The sequence below is a fragment of the Channa argus genome, chromosome 20, assembly GCF_033026475.1.
Source record: "Channa argus isolate prfri chromosome 20, Channa argus male v1.0, whole genome shotgun sequence".
Taxonomy (NCBI): Eukaryota; Metazoa; Chordata; class Actinopteri; order Anabantiformes; family Channidae; genus Channa; species Channa argus.
The window spans coordinates 2,819,780-2,834,751 of NC_090216.1; the positions used below are offsets into that span (position 1 = coordinate 2,819,780).

The window sequence follows — 14,972 nt, forward strand, 5'->3', positions numbered from 1 at the left end:
TTAGACAAGACCTTATTCAAATCTGACTTAAAATTAAAGTGTCTAAAACTTAAATGTTTATGAATGTGACATCAGCCCTTTGTGTCCCAATTAAAAAGCCTGAGCAGGAAAAATATGATGGGAGCTCTTGCAGGCTGCCTCTCAGCCCTTTTCCTTCAGCCCCTCACCAGAGACCAGTAAATGTGGAGTAGCTGTAAACTGATACACCCAGTGTAAGAACAATAGGACACTGCTCAGTGGGTTAATAAAAATGTAAAAATGCTTGGAAAGGAGACACACCAGCCTTCATAGAGAGAAAAGGTTACATTTAATTATTGTGCAGTTATTGCATGAGATTTCTCTGTGCTGTAAATTGTGTAATCTTTTGTAATCTTTGACGATCTTCTGCTCAAACTGCAAAATAAAGTGCACTTTTATCTGTTACAACAAAAGGCGAAGTTTCGTAAGACTTCTTACAATCATATGTGACAGTTTAAATCGAATGTTGACGACAACTCACGACATTGACTAATGAACAATACACACACACACACACACTCAATCATTAAACCTACGAGGTAAAAGCCACATGACTGCAAAAATATCAGTGCAGTAAAAAAAAAATAGTAATTGCTCCTCGAGGCTGTGGCAGACATCAAGCACAGGAGCACGGGAATGTCTGAGGCTTAACCACAGTACAACACACACTGGTCACCTGAACCGCTTTAAGTTAAGGGACTTAGTTTCGCTCGTGTCTATAAAACACATTTTTCGCATCTCTGTGGTCTAAAGCTACAGTGTTCAGTCCTCTGTGAGCTGCTGTTGCAGACATGTCCAAACAAACCACAGCCTCTCAGCTCGTGTATCGACTCCTCTGCTGTCAAGCTGTTGCAGCGTTAAAGTCGCCTCATACCAAAACATATCTACATAATAAAGAGTATTTGGTTCATTATCAAAAGGCTGCAGCACTTTCCCGGACGTTCTCTTGCATGGAGTGTGGTACCCTGGTAAATCTACGTACGCATGTAGCAGAGCAGTAATCATAACGCGTGCACATTAGAAACTCTTCAGCTCACTGATCGCATGATGTGGGAACGAGCTACCAAGCTCTGCACGCTCAGCAACCTCGCTCCCAATATTCCAGAAGCTGCTGAAAACAGAAGTCAGAGAAATCAAACTGGAGCCCACAGTTATAGTGACCACACTTCTCGTTTACGTTAAGAAAACAGCAAATGGACAAAGCTGACTTCTACAGTCCTCAGTGCTTTTAGAGGCATTTTTTACGTTTTTAAAACTTTCTGTCCCGTTGAGCTGTGACATGTATCATCTGTGATAATCTAGATCATCTTAAAAACCTAAAAATTGTATAAAAAAACCCCCAGTTCCAAACCAGGTTGTGCTTGTTAGACTAGTTAAAACCAAGACCCCGAAAAAAATAAATAAAATCGAAATCTATGATAAGAACATTTTGCCTCCCCAATAATTTATTCGGTCCCTTTAACCAACAGTTCATAAAAACATTACCTGCATTTATCAGTTGTTACAAAGTTTGCAATAAAAAACAAAATGCACAATCATAAGCCCCCACCCCCCCAAAAAATCCCTTTTCCAGCAGCTGTGAAACTTTGACACATTAAAAACATTCTCTGTCGGCGTCGACCTCCTTAAAGACCTGAAGAGGAAACTTTTCCAAACTCTTTGGCTTCAGTGACTCACCCTCTGATCCCAAAAAGGATTGGCCTGTTTCTCAATGGTCAGCTGTTTTGGTTAAACTTGATACCTTTTAATGAGAGTTTCATGTGAATCTGTGGATTTGGGGCTTTGCTGGGGGTGGTGTGGGAGTACACGACTTGATCCTGGGTGACGGCGAAGGACTGGGCTTGACCGGGGGAACAGCAGGAGGATTTGGTTTGGCTGCCTTAAACTGAAAAAGAAAAAAAAAAAAAGGAGGGAGTTTTGTTCTTAGTTTTATAATTTAGCTGGACTTTCATTTGGACCCAACAGAGAACATTGGTGTAACCCATGACATGGCAACTTCAAGACTTTAATGATCGCCAGAGGGCAACTCTCATGTTAGAGCAGTACAAGAAACAGTCTGAAAGAAGGCCAGAAACTGGTAAAGAACAGTTTAAGGATCCTAATTTCAGGCGAAGTCTTCAAATATCTTGTTTTGCCCAACAGAACCTCAAAAATTCAACGTATTTTCAACGCAGAGTGAAACGAAAAACAGAAATTGGAACAAGCTTTTTTTCATTCATTCATGGCTTCGAGAATTCACTTTTAAATCCTTTACAAATAGAAGTGAGAGCAGCTGTGGTGGTGACTTACCTGTGGTTTGTTCAGAGGTGGTAAAGGTTTAGATGGAGGTTGAGGTTTCATCTGTAGCAAAAGAAGAATTCACAGTTGACTGTAAAAATACTTGTACACGCATGTGCTGAGGGTCATTAACACCACATACTAATGTTATTCTTCTGTTCCATTACTGCTAGATACGTATTAATCATCTGCTTAAAGTAGTTCATCCTGTGTAGTAACCTAACTTACAGTTTTGTGGTACTTCTACTTCACTTTTCTAATTTGTTCATCTGTTTCACTAGATGTATCTGACAGTTTGTCAGCTTTAAATTTATAGCATTTTAAAATGCAGTAAAGCTTTTAGAATGCAGTAAAAACCCTGTGCAGAGGCACCAGTCACCTCAGCCGTGCTAAAGGGGTGAGTCACCCTCTAACCTCTAGCAAATGCCAAACACAAGCACAAGAAATAAGGGCAAATCTGTGCAGAGGAACTTTTAGTTTTGTCTTTTCTGTCCAATTAATTCGATTTATCTATAGGACTCATGTTGGAAACCTCTGGTAGCTACAACCAGCTGCATCTTCACCAGCAAAAGGATTTAAATGCTACTTGTGGACTCATCCATTAATATTAATGTGGCTGGTTCTCGTCTCTTTCTTGGTTTAGTTGACAATAAAAACTAACACCGGTCTGACTAAAGATATTCTCATGTATCTTTTAGATAAACTAAACATGCCAACTCTAAATGTGATACTCAGTTTGGGCATTAGACCACTATGCTCTATAGTGTGTGTGTGTGTGTGTGAGTAGCTTACCAGATCAGTTTGTGGAGCAGACAATTTCTTTGGAGGCTGGAAAAGGACAAAAACATGACGTTGTAATGTCACAGGTCCACACACGATTCATTAAGTGATTCCTAGTATGAATTTCAATCAGTAGTTGGTTGTGTTGTTCAGTACCTGTGGAGCTGGTCTGGTTGGAGTCACAGTAACTATCAGAGGAGCACGGGCTTGTGTTGCTGTTGACTCCTTGAAAGTGGGCTGACTGATTTGAGGTCGCGCTTTCGTATCCGGTTCCTGGAACATTGGGTTCAGCTTGCCTGGAGCTGAATGCACTTTCCTGTGAACATGAACTTCATTCAGCTGGGGAGCGCAAGACTAAACCCAACAAACAGGCCCAGAACAGAGCCAGATATTAAAAACAAGACATTGTTAGGAAAGACCTTTTGAAGATGTTGTTGTCCCTGTTGTCCTTCCTACAGCACATGAAACCTGCAATCACTCCAGCAATCACCAGCAAGATGGAGACAGATGCACACACACCAGTTACTATCCCACTCGGACCTGCAGGCACAGACACAAAGGTCATACTGTTACAGCTGCACGTAATCTTTATGCAAAATGACACATCACCGCAGCACTGGAAGTTATGGCATCTAAAGTAACTATATTGTTAGACAGCATATTTCTCATCTTTTTAGGCCCAAAGAGAATAATTTCAGTTTTGTCTGAATTTAGAAGTAGGAAATTGTAGGACATCCAGGTCTTTATGTCTTTTAGACATGCTTCAAGTTTGACTAATTGGTTAGTATCTTCTGGTTTCACAGATAAAGAGCTGGGTATCATCTGCATAGCGGTGAAAGTTTATGGAATGTTTCCTAATAATTTTGCCTAAAGGTGACATATACAGATTGAAAAGTATTGGTCCTAGCACAGAGCCCTGTGGAACTCCAGAAAGAGGATTCATCATTGACATGAACAAGTTGGAATCTGTCTGACAGATGAGATTTAAACCAATGCAGTGTGGTTCCTTTAATCCCAACTCCATGTTCTAGTCTCTGTATTAAAATGTTGTGGTCATTGGTGTCAAATGCGGCACTAAGGTCTAGTAAGACGAGTATGGATACAAGTCCATTATCTGAGGCCATGAGAAGATCGTTGGTGACTTTTACCAGTGCTGTTTCTGTACTATGATGAACTCTAAATCCTGACTGAAAGTCTTCATACAAATTATTCTTATGAAGGTGATCACATAATTGTTTTGCAAATACTTTTTCAAGGATTTTAGAAATAAACGGGGGATTTGACATTGGTCTATAGTTAGCTAAATCACCTGGAGACAGGTTGTTGGTTTAGATGAGGTAATAATTGAACTTAGCTCAGTGAGATCTATGGGTGAAAAGCAGTCTAAGATGGATTGGGGCCTTATTGAGGATTCTAGCACTGTTATACATGAAGATGTATCTCTAATATTTGTAGGGAGGATCTGGTGATTTTTTTTCCCTAATGGCTACAATTTTATTAGTAAAGAAAGTCATGAAGTCATTGCTGCTCAGAGTTCAGTGAAAACTAGGCTCAACAGAACTATGGCTCTTAGTCAGCCTGGCTACAGTGATGAACACAAACCGGGGGTTGTTCTTGTTTTCCTCTATTAGTGCGGATTAATATGCTGTTCTGGCATCACAGAGAGCTTTTTTGTACTTTTTTAAACTGTTTTTCCAGGCTAACCGGGATTCTTCTAAATTAGTGGAACACCACTTCCTCTCTAACTTTGGTGACGCCTGCTTTAAGCTGTGCATCTGTGAATTGTACCATGGAGGTCGGCTCCTCTGATTCACTGCCTTCTTTTTCAGAGGGGCAACTGTATCTAGTATCATATGCAGTGAGGCTGCAGAATCGTCAACTAAATAATCAATTTGTACAGGAGTAAGATGGCTACTCACCATAGTATCGACACATGGTGGTGAAAAAGATGAAGAAATAATTTCTTTAAATGTATTCACAGCATTTTCTGATAAACATCTGCTGTAGTGGAATTTTTTCCTAACTGCTGTTATTGTAAATTCAAATGTTATTAGAAAATGGTCAGACAGAAGAGAATTATGAGGAAATACTATTAAATTATCAGTTTCAATGCCATATGTAAGGACAAGGTCTAACGTGTGACTAAAACAGTGAGTGGGTTTATTTACATTTTGGGAAAAACCAATTTAATCTAATAATGAATTAAACGCAGTGCTCAGACAGTTACTGTCAGCATCTACATGAATGTTAAAGTCACCAGCTATAATGACTTTATCTGTACTAAGCACTAAATCAGATAGAAAATCAGAAAATTCAATCAAAAACTCTGAATAAGGGACTGGAGGACGGTACATGATAACAAATAATAGTGGTTTTTGAGTTTTCCAGTTTGGGTGTGAAAGGCTAAGAGTAAGACTCTCAAATGAGTTATAACTATGTTTAGGTCTAGGAATTATTGATAAGCTAGAGTGAAATATTGCTGCTACTCCTCCACCTCAGCCTGTGCTTCTAGGAACATGATCATTATTATGACTTGGGGGGGTTGAACTGACATATTCTGACATAAACTGACATATTCTTCCTGCTGCAACCAAGTTTCAGTGAGACAAAATAAATCATTTTGATGATCATTTATCAAGTCATTTACTAACAGAGATTTAGAAGAGAGAGATGTGATATTTAACAATCCAAATTTGATAGTTTTGGGTTTTGGTTCAGTATGATAACTCCCCTTGTGTTCATTTTTGGTTTGAAAAGTTTAGGTGGTCGTGGAACAGACATAGTCTCTATGGGGCAAAGAGCAGTGTGGTTAAGATCATAACATTCAACAAAATAATAAAATTCCCTGGGTAAAAAATTACAATCCATAACAGCTGCATTTTGTCTGTTGGTGACATCAGATTCTATAAATATCTCGGACTGTTTATACAAAAGTTGTCGGCTGTGGATGTTGTCGGGTGTTGGAGCGGAGGATGCAGGACAGGTGAGCACATCAAAGCCACAGGTGTTTCCAATGGTCTGTCAGTCTCCGGAGACTGAGATGCTGTGGACAATGTTCTCAGTCAACATCCGTGATCCCACCTGTGGTTGAAGGCTGAGGAGTCTGGAGATGCAGCCAACACTACGACCCAGCGTGGAAACTCCCCAGTGAGTTGAAAAATGACACGAAGTCACGTTTCAGCAACTCAGACTGTTGGCGTTTGGTGTCATTTGTGCCAACGAAATCAAGTACAAGTACTTACTTTCTACCACTGATCGTTACTTTTGTTTAGATGTACATGTCTCAACAAATATTGGATGATTTGCACATTTGACATTGTTGCTCATAACAACTTCACAGAAATATCTACCATGAGGTCAAATTGTCATTTCATACTAGTTTTCACGCTGATTCGTCAGCCTCAGCTGCGCTTTATGCTGAGCATTAATTAGACATTTAGTAAAATATCTGCAGATTCTTGTTAAGCAAAAGCTAAAGTTTAGTAAGTGTACCCGGATACGGTGCCTGTTTGGGGTTTCTGCTTTTTGCATCTCATCATGTAACAAGAAGTGTGTCATGCTACAACAGGTTATGCTACGAGTAGCAGCAGGTGGTTCATTATTTCATAAGGCATGAGAACATAAGTAAATGCTAGTGGTGAGCGGCAAAGCAAATTAAACAATCAGGCTCAAATCAACTGAGAATTTAAAAAAAAGCCAAAACACATAAACAAACTCTAGTTGGGCTTGGCTCATTTTCTGAATGAATCCTCATACAGATACTAAAACCCAGGGGAGCAGACGTTTACGGGACGGCTGACCAGGCTGCAGACTGACTGACGTTACCCAGGAGTAGAGGCTTGTTGAAAATATGATACACTTAGAAAATGATGTCTAATAACTGCATCAAAATGATCATATAATGTAAAGAGAATATGTTGAAAATAACAAAATCGCCTCCGCACGCAGCTGTTATCAGTTCACAAAAAAAAAAAGAAAAACAGTTCTGTTTTTCAGGAGAAGAGCGATATTTTGCCCATTTAGTCAACAGGTGTACGTCCTTCATACATTTGGGGGGAAATTCACGGTTATTTAAAAAAAAACAAACTAATTTGTTTCTACGTTTTTGGTTTGTTACATCCTGTGCTGACATTTCACAACTTTGCACTGTTTACTACTCAAGTGTCTCTTCTTCCCCTTTGTGTTTCAGTAACTTATTCTGAGGACTCAATAGTTGCACAGTCACTTGGCAAACTCCAGTTTCTTTACTATAATTTGGGTCTTTTTTTTTTTTTTTCCTTTTTAATTTCTCTATGGTCATTTTTGGTTTCTTCTTGGTTATGTTTAATCTCTTTTTTGGTGATTTTGGGTCGTGTACATGAAGAGACGTGAGCCCCTGGGCCTGTGTCCATTAACGGTGTTCCAAGGAAAAATTGCAAACACATCAGGAATAGAGGATTAAGACCATGCTGAGACAAACAGGACATCATTCACAATGAATCATCCGTGTTTCTGACTGGATGAATGATTCAATGAGCAGGTGTGACCTGTTTGTTCTGTATTACTCACTGTGATCAGACCCCCCTTTATTTAGACCTTGAATTTAGTGAGCAAAAGGTCTCTAAAGTTCCGTGGCTTGTCTGTACCTGGAGTCAAATCTGCATACAGGATGTTACAGTGCGGTGGAGCCCAGCCTGGATTACAATGGCACTCGTTCTTGTGGTTACACACCTAAAAGACGGAAAACAGTCCCATTTGTTTAGACGTGAGTCGAGCACAAATTCAGCAGGGCACCATGAGATTTCTTTTTCACTCACCCCGTTGTTGTTGCATTTCTTTGCACAACCCTCCCGTCTCCCATAAGATGATTCCTCCACACATTTGTGGCCGCGGCAAACCTGAGCGCAAGTGTTTGATTTAAGCAACAGCGACAACTTGATTTAAACAAACCAAAAAAGCTTCCTGCTCAAAGGTTTTACCTTATTTGTTCCACATTTGGTTCCTTCGGGCACCATGTCAAGGTTTCTGTTCTTATCTTCATCCACGGCTACTTTACATTCTAAGCGGAACACGGTGTAGGACGCCCTTTTGCCTGTGATCGACTCGCCCCCTCCTCCACAAAACATAGAGCCACACTTGAGATCCCTATCAAAATAAATAAATCCATAAAATTATAGTCATGCGGTTGCACAAATAGAAAAACTGGCCTTAAACATAGAAAACCTCACACATCTGTGTGGAAAAGAACTAAGAGGAAATATTCAGTAAAAAACCAACTGGGTTCAGTTTTATGGTTATACGTACTGTGTGCTACAAGGCGTGTATCCGTATTTGGTCTTCCCACAGTTTGCCCCTTCCTCTCCACGTTTGTTGAGGTCAAAGCACATATCAGGCCCAACACTGGCCCCTGAGAAAAGAAGATAATTATAGTTAAACATGTGTGGAAGCCCGTTTCTACGTGGAGACAAAATAAATAAATACAAGAAATGTTCAAACTGAGTCAACATTACGAAATTCTAAACCACCTTTTTGATTTCTGATAATAGATAGAAAGACTTTATCATCTTACTGATTAACCAAAGAATAATGGTGTCAACGTTGTGACTTTCCAAATTCAACTTCAAGTAAAACTAGTCATCTTCCCATTGCCAACTAAGACATAACTAACACACAATGTGTCCAAACTCTGACTTTAAAGTCAATGTCATTTTCAAAAGTTTTTTTTCTTTTCATCATCAACTTTTTTCCTGTGAAAAACTGGTTTCCAAATCATTTCCCACTCATGCATCAATCTTTCTCAATTAAGCCGGTGGTGAAGGCAAACAGCTCCCTGCAATGATCAGTCAATTGATCAACAGAAGATACTGATACTGTTGGCAACTAGCAGTAATTTTCAAGCATAGTTTCCACCAAAATTGTCAAATATTCTTTGTTCTTAGCTTCTGAAATGAGATGAATTGCTGTTTTTCTTCTTTACTTCTGGCAGATAGGTTGTCAAAGATAAGGAACAGAATAAAACAAGCTGAATGTTTGGGTACCAGAGACAGATCGTTACATGATGATCAGTAAACTGGGACATGGTCAGAATGACTTTAAATACGCTCTTCTTTTGTAGATGCAGGGACTGTGAGTGCTATTCATGTTGTTCTCTAGTCCTAATAAATGGCATCAGGCAGTTTTTCTTACAAAGAGCCATTTGTGACACCAACATTTCCTGAAACTTCTGTAAATAGGCTAATGACTAAATCTCTTTTCGCTTCAGTCTGTCTCTTCCAAAGACGGGGCAAACGCCCTGGTGTACACAGTGTCCCTGAGTTGACTTCAGTGACAACAGAGGGCTGAGTGTACCTGGGCCAAACAGCCGCCAGCAGTGCTTCTCAGGTGTGGGACACTGGCCATTGTAGCAGTAGCCCTGTCCTTGGTCGTAGCAGGGTGTGCCATTCATCTCAAAGCTGTCTTCTGGACAGACGTCCGACAAACCGGTGCAGTACTCGTGCAGGTCACAGCCGCTAGCTGACATCCTGCACACATTTCCAGCTGGTTTGAACTGTGGGTTGAAGTTTTTTACATGTCAGAACAAGAAAGTGTCATTGAAGGATGTGGTGAATAAAAGTATCACCTCCTATTTCCTGATATTATTGTACTTTGTCAGTGCAATATTCTCCGGTATTTTGACACTTAGAGGCAGGATTGGTCTATATGACTAACTATTCTGCACAATGCATCCACTGACACTGAACGTCAGCTGGCTTTCTGGTTTGTTTTTAGAGCTTTTAGCAGCAAGGCAGCTGGTTAGCCACTTGGGTCCGGACTGAAATATTTCAGCAATGATTAAATGGGCCGCTACACTATTTTACCTGATTTCCTTGCTGGCCGGAGAATTAATCCCAGTTACGATGGTTATCATCTAACTTTTCCTCAGAATTTAAGTTATCCTGTGAAACTTCTCACAGTCTATTAATTGGATTCCCAGAAACAGACATTCTTGGTTACCAGTGGGATGAATCCAACTGCCTTCTGTGATCCCTAAAGGGTGACGTTTGTGGTGTGGACTATATTACTGGAGATGGTGATGAAGTAGTTCGAACTTTAAGTGCAGTTGCCACTGAAAAGCATGTTTGGAGCGTCTAATACCATCATCAGGTGTTGGCATGAGCATGTAGTATTTCACTTAGAGCACAACGTGTCTACCTTTTTACCACTTTGCCTTAATCGGAAGCCACATGTGACAATTGATACAGCACGATTTTAGTCTGAGGTTTTGTCTTACCAGGTACAAGAAATCTGTGTTAAAGGCTACATTAGGACAGCTAACGTACCTGACACAGCACAATGTCACAGCATTGTCCATGAGCACACTGGGCCCCTTCAGTCAGGCGACACGTGGAGGCGTCACAACACGGATTCTTGCATTCCTAAGAGAAAACACAGCAGCTAGTTCACTTCAGCTTAGAAACTTCAGTGAGAGCAGAACTGATTTAACTCTCCCACAAAAGCAGCATCTCTTTAGTGATAGTGTGTGAGCACACATTTTAACTAACTAAGTGTTTGAAGGCAGCACTAGACCACAACCTTCCTTTTTATTAGCTACAGCCTCGCCCACAGGAAGCCACACCAGTCTGCTGAAGCGGAAAACCTGAGGTGGGATCTTCCTGCAACAACCAACTCTACTATCTATTTGTGAAAGCTTTACCTCCTTGGTGCCACAGTCACAGTCCTCTCCAGGGTCCAGCAGGTTGTCGCCGCAGCGAGATCCCACACTGATGATCTTTACGGAGCTGCTGGGTTTATGCAGACAGCTGGGCTGTGCTCGCTCCATAAATTCAGCGAGCTGTTCGATACTGCAGCTGCTGAAAAACTGCGGAAACGCTTGACTTCCTGTCCTACAAGGCACAAAAGAGATATACGGACGAAAAGTTGAAAAATGCATAACGGCTCCCAAAAATTACACCCATGTGTGACTTTTCTGCATGTCAGTGCCAAACCACAGACTTTAATCTGCTAATCGTCCGGTTTGGGTCTCACCTGAGCTTTTCTGCCATTATACAGCTCTCAGTGCTTTGAACACCACACCTACAGTTTTCAGTGTCGTGGGACATGCCAAAATTATGTCCCATCTCATGAGCAATGGTGGAAGCGAGGCCGATCAGGTTGTCATGGTGATCCTGGAAGACAAATGCACAACAGTATATTGAACACACCTTTTTCACCTCCAGTTGTTGAGAAGTTGTCAGTCATACGATCTCACCTGATTGACTCCGGCCGAGTTGACGGTACACATGGCAAACTTATTTGCCAGGCCAACTGTATCCGTTTCAAAATCTTTGCCGCTGTTGGAAAGAGAAAGTCTAACATGAGGACAAACTGACAGCAGTACTGTTTAGCATCTTCACAAATATCCACCACTGATCCTCACGTCACAAACTGGGCATTGTCATGCTTTGTCCTGTGCAGAAGGTCAGCCTCACGCCACGCAATGAAATTGTCCAGAGTAGTCTCCGATTTTCTGTCGACATCAATGTAGTCTTTGTACGTCCAAATCTCCAACCCCACCAGCAGGATGCGGATGTTCAGTGGTCGATACAGCTGCAGAGGCAGAGGAGACGACTCATTTCTCAGGAATGAATGTGCTGAGAAGTCAAACTGTTCGTGAGCTTGAATTGATAGCAATAAACGTACCTTGTCAATGTGATTTACAACCTCAAGAATCCGGGATTTAGTTTTACTTCCATATTGTTTATACTGGGTGTTAAGAGAAGAATGTGATCAGATGTATTTAGAAAAGGAATGAATGGTGTAAAACCATCAAAATGACATGTTTACCTCAGTGTTGTCGACCACCACAAACAACTCAACGAACCTCTGTGGGCCTGCAGTGGCTTGAGTTTTCTGAAAAGACAAAATGTTCAGACTGCAGTCAGTTTAACACAAAACTGTAATAAAAAAAAAAAAGGACAGCTTTTATTAAGTTCCCAAAACTATAAAAATACTGGAAAAATAATGTGAAATTTCAATTCAGATGCCAGGTTTTGTTCTTCCAATTGCCCAAAAGAGTTGTTCAGAGTATAGTGATATCAACTCAGCAATTTAATTGCAAGTGAGAAAATAGAACAAGCATGTTATTAACATTTATGCCTAAAAAAGGAAAACTGGATTCACTCACTGATCGTTAGTCTCACGCTGAGAGTCATTTTTAGACTCCTGAACAGCAGAAATTACAGAAAACCACAAACACGTCACCTACCCATGACGTGGACTTGAAAAGCCCGGCATATCGGGGACCCTGGTCCTGGTCGTACAGCATGCGGCTGTCATCGATCCTCAGATGCTCCTGTCTGTAAACTGCATGGTCACCGGACTCGGACTGTCCCAGAGGCTCAATCAGGTAAACCTGCTGCCGGGCTCTCACAAAGCCACTACACGTGCAGAAATGGGAGTTTTCTTGGTTTGAAAAAAATATAAAATCTCTCCAGAATAGAAGAATTTATTTGCTTATGTTACATACAGACACACTTGAGCATTTTTACATAAGGCAAACAAATGCACTAAAATGTCTTAAAGCATTTTAAGTCAGAGACACAAAGTAAACAAAGTAATTAAGCAACACATTTCACATGTATTTAAGAAACTTTCACTGGAAGTAATGTAACCTCAAAATTACAAATCGGGGCGTGTGAAACTAAAAGTACACTGGTTTTCTTACCTAATGCCCGAACAGATTCCCACACTGACTGAAGACTCTGTCATGCCTTCAATGTGGCCATGATAGAAGCAGTGGTCCTGGAGCGAAACACATTCATTACATTATGTCATTTTTCAGTCTTTCTATTTTGGTTCACATCATTCAGATCGTCTTCACAAATGTTTATTGTAGTTGCTTAATGTCCATGAAATTATGGATCACAAGTTAGACATGTCAGGCCTCACTTACATTCCTGTCCTGCATTACTTCAGTCTGACTAACAGAGATAAGCTGCTGATTATCTTATCACACACACACACACAGTTTTTGTGAGGACATTCATTGACATAATGCAGTCTCGTACTCTCACCGCCAGAACTGAATGCATCACCCTAAACCAAGGCTTAACCCTCAAATAAGCCCCTTGAAGTTGTGAGTAGCAGCCAAAATGTCACCAAGTACACAATACACACAGACAAGTTATACATAGTGGTTAGTTTGATGACTCGGAGAAAAATGGAGGGCAAACGTGATGTTATTTCACTTTATCTGCTGCTTCAGAAGTTAAAGTAACAGCTCACCTCATTCGGGGATGTAGTCACCCTTTTCCCATCTTCCAAATAGTGTGTTTCAGCGTATTCGCTTGCAATGAGATTTCTGCAAAATACACAAAGATGGTCGATTTTTGGTTAAGTGTTTCTGAAATGATGATGGCTGATCAGTTTTCAGTTAAATTCTCTGTACCGCAAACAGGCAAACTCAGAACACAACGTCGTGGGAACATTCAAAATGATTTAAAAAGAGGTCGATATGTCCTGTTGGACAATTGTTTACCTGTTTTTTTCCAGATGAATTGTGTGGTTTCTCCCTTCAATGGCCAACTTGTACTTCACGGTATCAGGATAAAGCTGTGGAAAATAGTCCAGTCACACAATGAATCTCCATCAGCGTAACACTTAGACAAATGTGCAGTAGTGGAAGAATTACTCATACTTTACTCTGCAGAATAAAGTACTGTTACAGCAAACGGTCCATTCTATTGAGTGTGGTGCTTAGATGTGTAAGCAGCATTTTATTGTGGTAAAAGGGATTAATTTAGTGACTAATCCGCTTTTATTAGCTTCATTAGTCTGTGCATGTTGGCCACAAGTATGATCGAACGTTATGAAATGTAGTGTAAGTATAAGTATTAATAACGTTAGTACCCAAAAAACTCATCTCATTAGTGCACATATTATTAGGCCTGTGTCCGGACTTTCTATAATAACTTGAGCAGGTGTCCTCACCTGGTTGTCCCGCAGGCTCCTCTTGTGTCTGTCCTGCAGTCTCTGAGGTCTCACCACCTCAAATCTCTCCACACCCGACAACTTTCCCGACGTGTGCACCAGACAAACTACACAACACAATCAACAGTTTTCAGTGCCACTGCAGTTTTTCCAAGGCAGATCAACTGTCTCGGACTCTACGTCATATTTAAGACCGGGCTGAAGTCATTTTTGAAGGGACTGGAAAAGGGCTTTGAAGACGTTTGGAGACTTGCAGACATTTAACTGGGCTTTATCATCGACACTCTAATTAGCTACAGTGTCAAGTTTTGCACTAAAATTAAAGCTATAATATAAGACTACACCGTTATAATACACGGACAGTATGTTAGTAAAAGTTTGTGTCACTTCTCCTACAGCAGCTGTCAGTTTCTAACAAGGACCGAGTGTTAAAACACACGTCGCATGATAAAAATGTTCCTCTCGTGAAGGACTTACCGCATGTCAGCCACAGAGAGAACACGTTCGCTCCGGTCATGGTCGAGCTCTGGTTGGCCGCCGCCGCGCATCAGCGAGCTTCACTCCCGTTACTCCTCCATGAAATCATCGATGCCAGTCACCGCAGCTCTTCCGGAGAAGCCACGCCTCATCGGAACGCCTCCTTATCGTAACGGTACCGGGAAGTCGCCGTCAAGCAGGCGCCGATAAAACACTCCCAGACTCCACAGTCTAATCTCACAGGAAGACGAACGTGTTAACACAAACTAAAATAGGTGGCCAGCAAAAACCCAAAGACCTGTGACCTTATGAAGCCACGAATTACATTCGGGTCGTAAAATATATATATATATATATTTTAAATAATTGTAAAAGTTTGTATGAGGCAACAGGAGTTTTCTGTGTTTGTAGCTGTGTAGAAAGGGTAGGTCAGTAAAAACGCGTATGCTCGGCGTCATCAGGCCTTTGAAGTC

General features: G+C 40.9%; 2 protein-coding genes across 3 annotated transcripts in view; one reads left to right on the forward strand and one right to left on the reverse strand.

The window, feature by feature from the left end:
* The window catches only part of LOC137105360 (inhibitor of nuclear factor kappa-B kinase subunit alpha-like), a 35,373-nt gene that overhangs the window by 16,233 nt on the left and 4,168 nt on the right, over nucleotides 1–14,972 (forward strand). Inside the window, exon 22 of one of the 2 annotated variants that reach the window (XM_067487463.1) lies at nucleotides 9,317–9,453. The exons of the other annotated variant lie outside the window; for it this stretch is intronic. Coding sequence (XP_067343564.1) covers nucleotides 9,317–9,373 — 57 coding nt within the window. The 3' untranslated portion in view covers nucleotides 9,374–9,453. Of the gene's footprint in view, nucleotides 1–9,316; nucleotides 9,454–14,972 lie in introns of those variants that run through there. 2 annotated transcript variants of the gene reach the window in all.
* Nucleotides 289–14,659, reverse strand: adam8b (ADAM metallopeptidase domain 8b). The gene is made up of 23 exons (XM_067487460.1): nucleotides 14,500–14,659; nucleotides 14,023–14,129; nucleotides 13,571–13,644; nucleotides 13,318–13,393; nucleotides 12,758–12,834; nucleotides 12,299–12,470; nucleotides 11,878–11,943; nucleotides 11,734–11,796; nucleotides 11,471–11,640; nucleotides 11,303–11,384; nucleotides 11,080–11,219; nucleotides 10,748–10,937; nucleotides 10,374–10,469; nucleotides 9,403–9,601; nucleotides 8,359–8,461; nucleotides 8,034–8,199; nucleotides 7,872–7,952; nucleotides 7,701–7,785; nucleotides 3,495–3,615; nucleotides 3,232–3,391; nucleotides 3,088–3,123; nucleotides 2,308–2,358; nucleotides 289–1,903 (listed from the first exon to the last, which is right to left on the reverse strand). The coding sequence occupies exons 1-23, from the start codon at nucleotides 14,537–14,539 to the stop codon at nucleotides 1,775–1,777; spliced, it is 2,484 nt and encodes an 827-aa protein (XP_067343561.1). The 5' UTR covers nucleotides 14,540–14,659; the 3' UTR covers nucleotides 289–1,774.

Coding starts and splice junctions, on each gene's coding strand:
- adam8b (XM_067487460.1), bottom strand. CDS start 14,539: ATGACCGGAGCGAACGTGTTCTCTCTGTGGCTGACATGCG. Junction 11,641..11,733: donor TTGTAAATCACATTGACAAG/GTACGTTTATTG, acceptor CTGCCTCTGCAG/CTGTATCGACCACTGAACAT. Junction 3,124..3,231: donor CAACCAGACCAGCTCCACAG/GTACTGAACAAC, acceptor GTCCTTTTCCAG/CCTCCAAAGAAATTGTCTGC.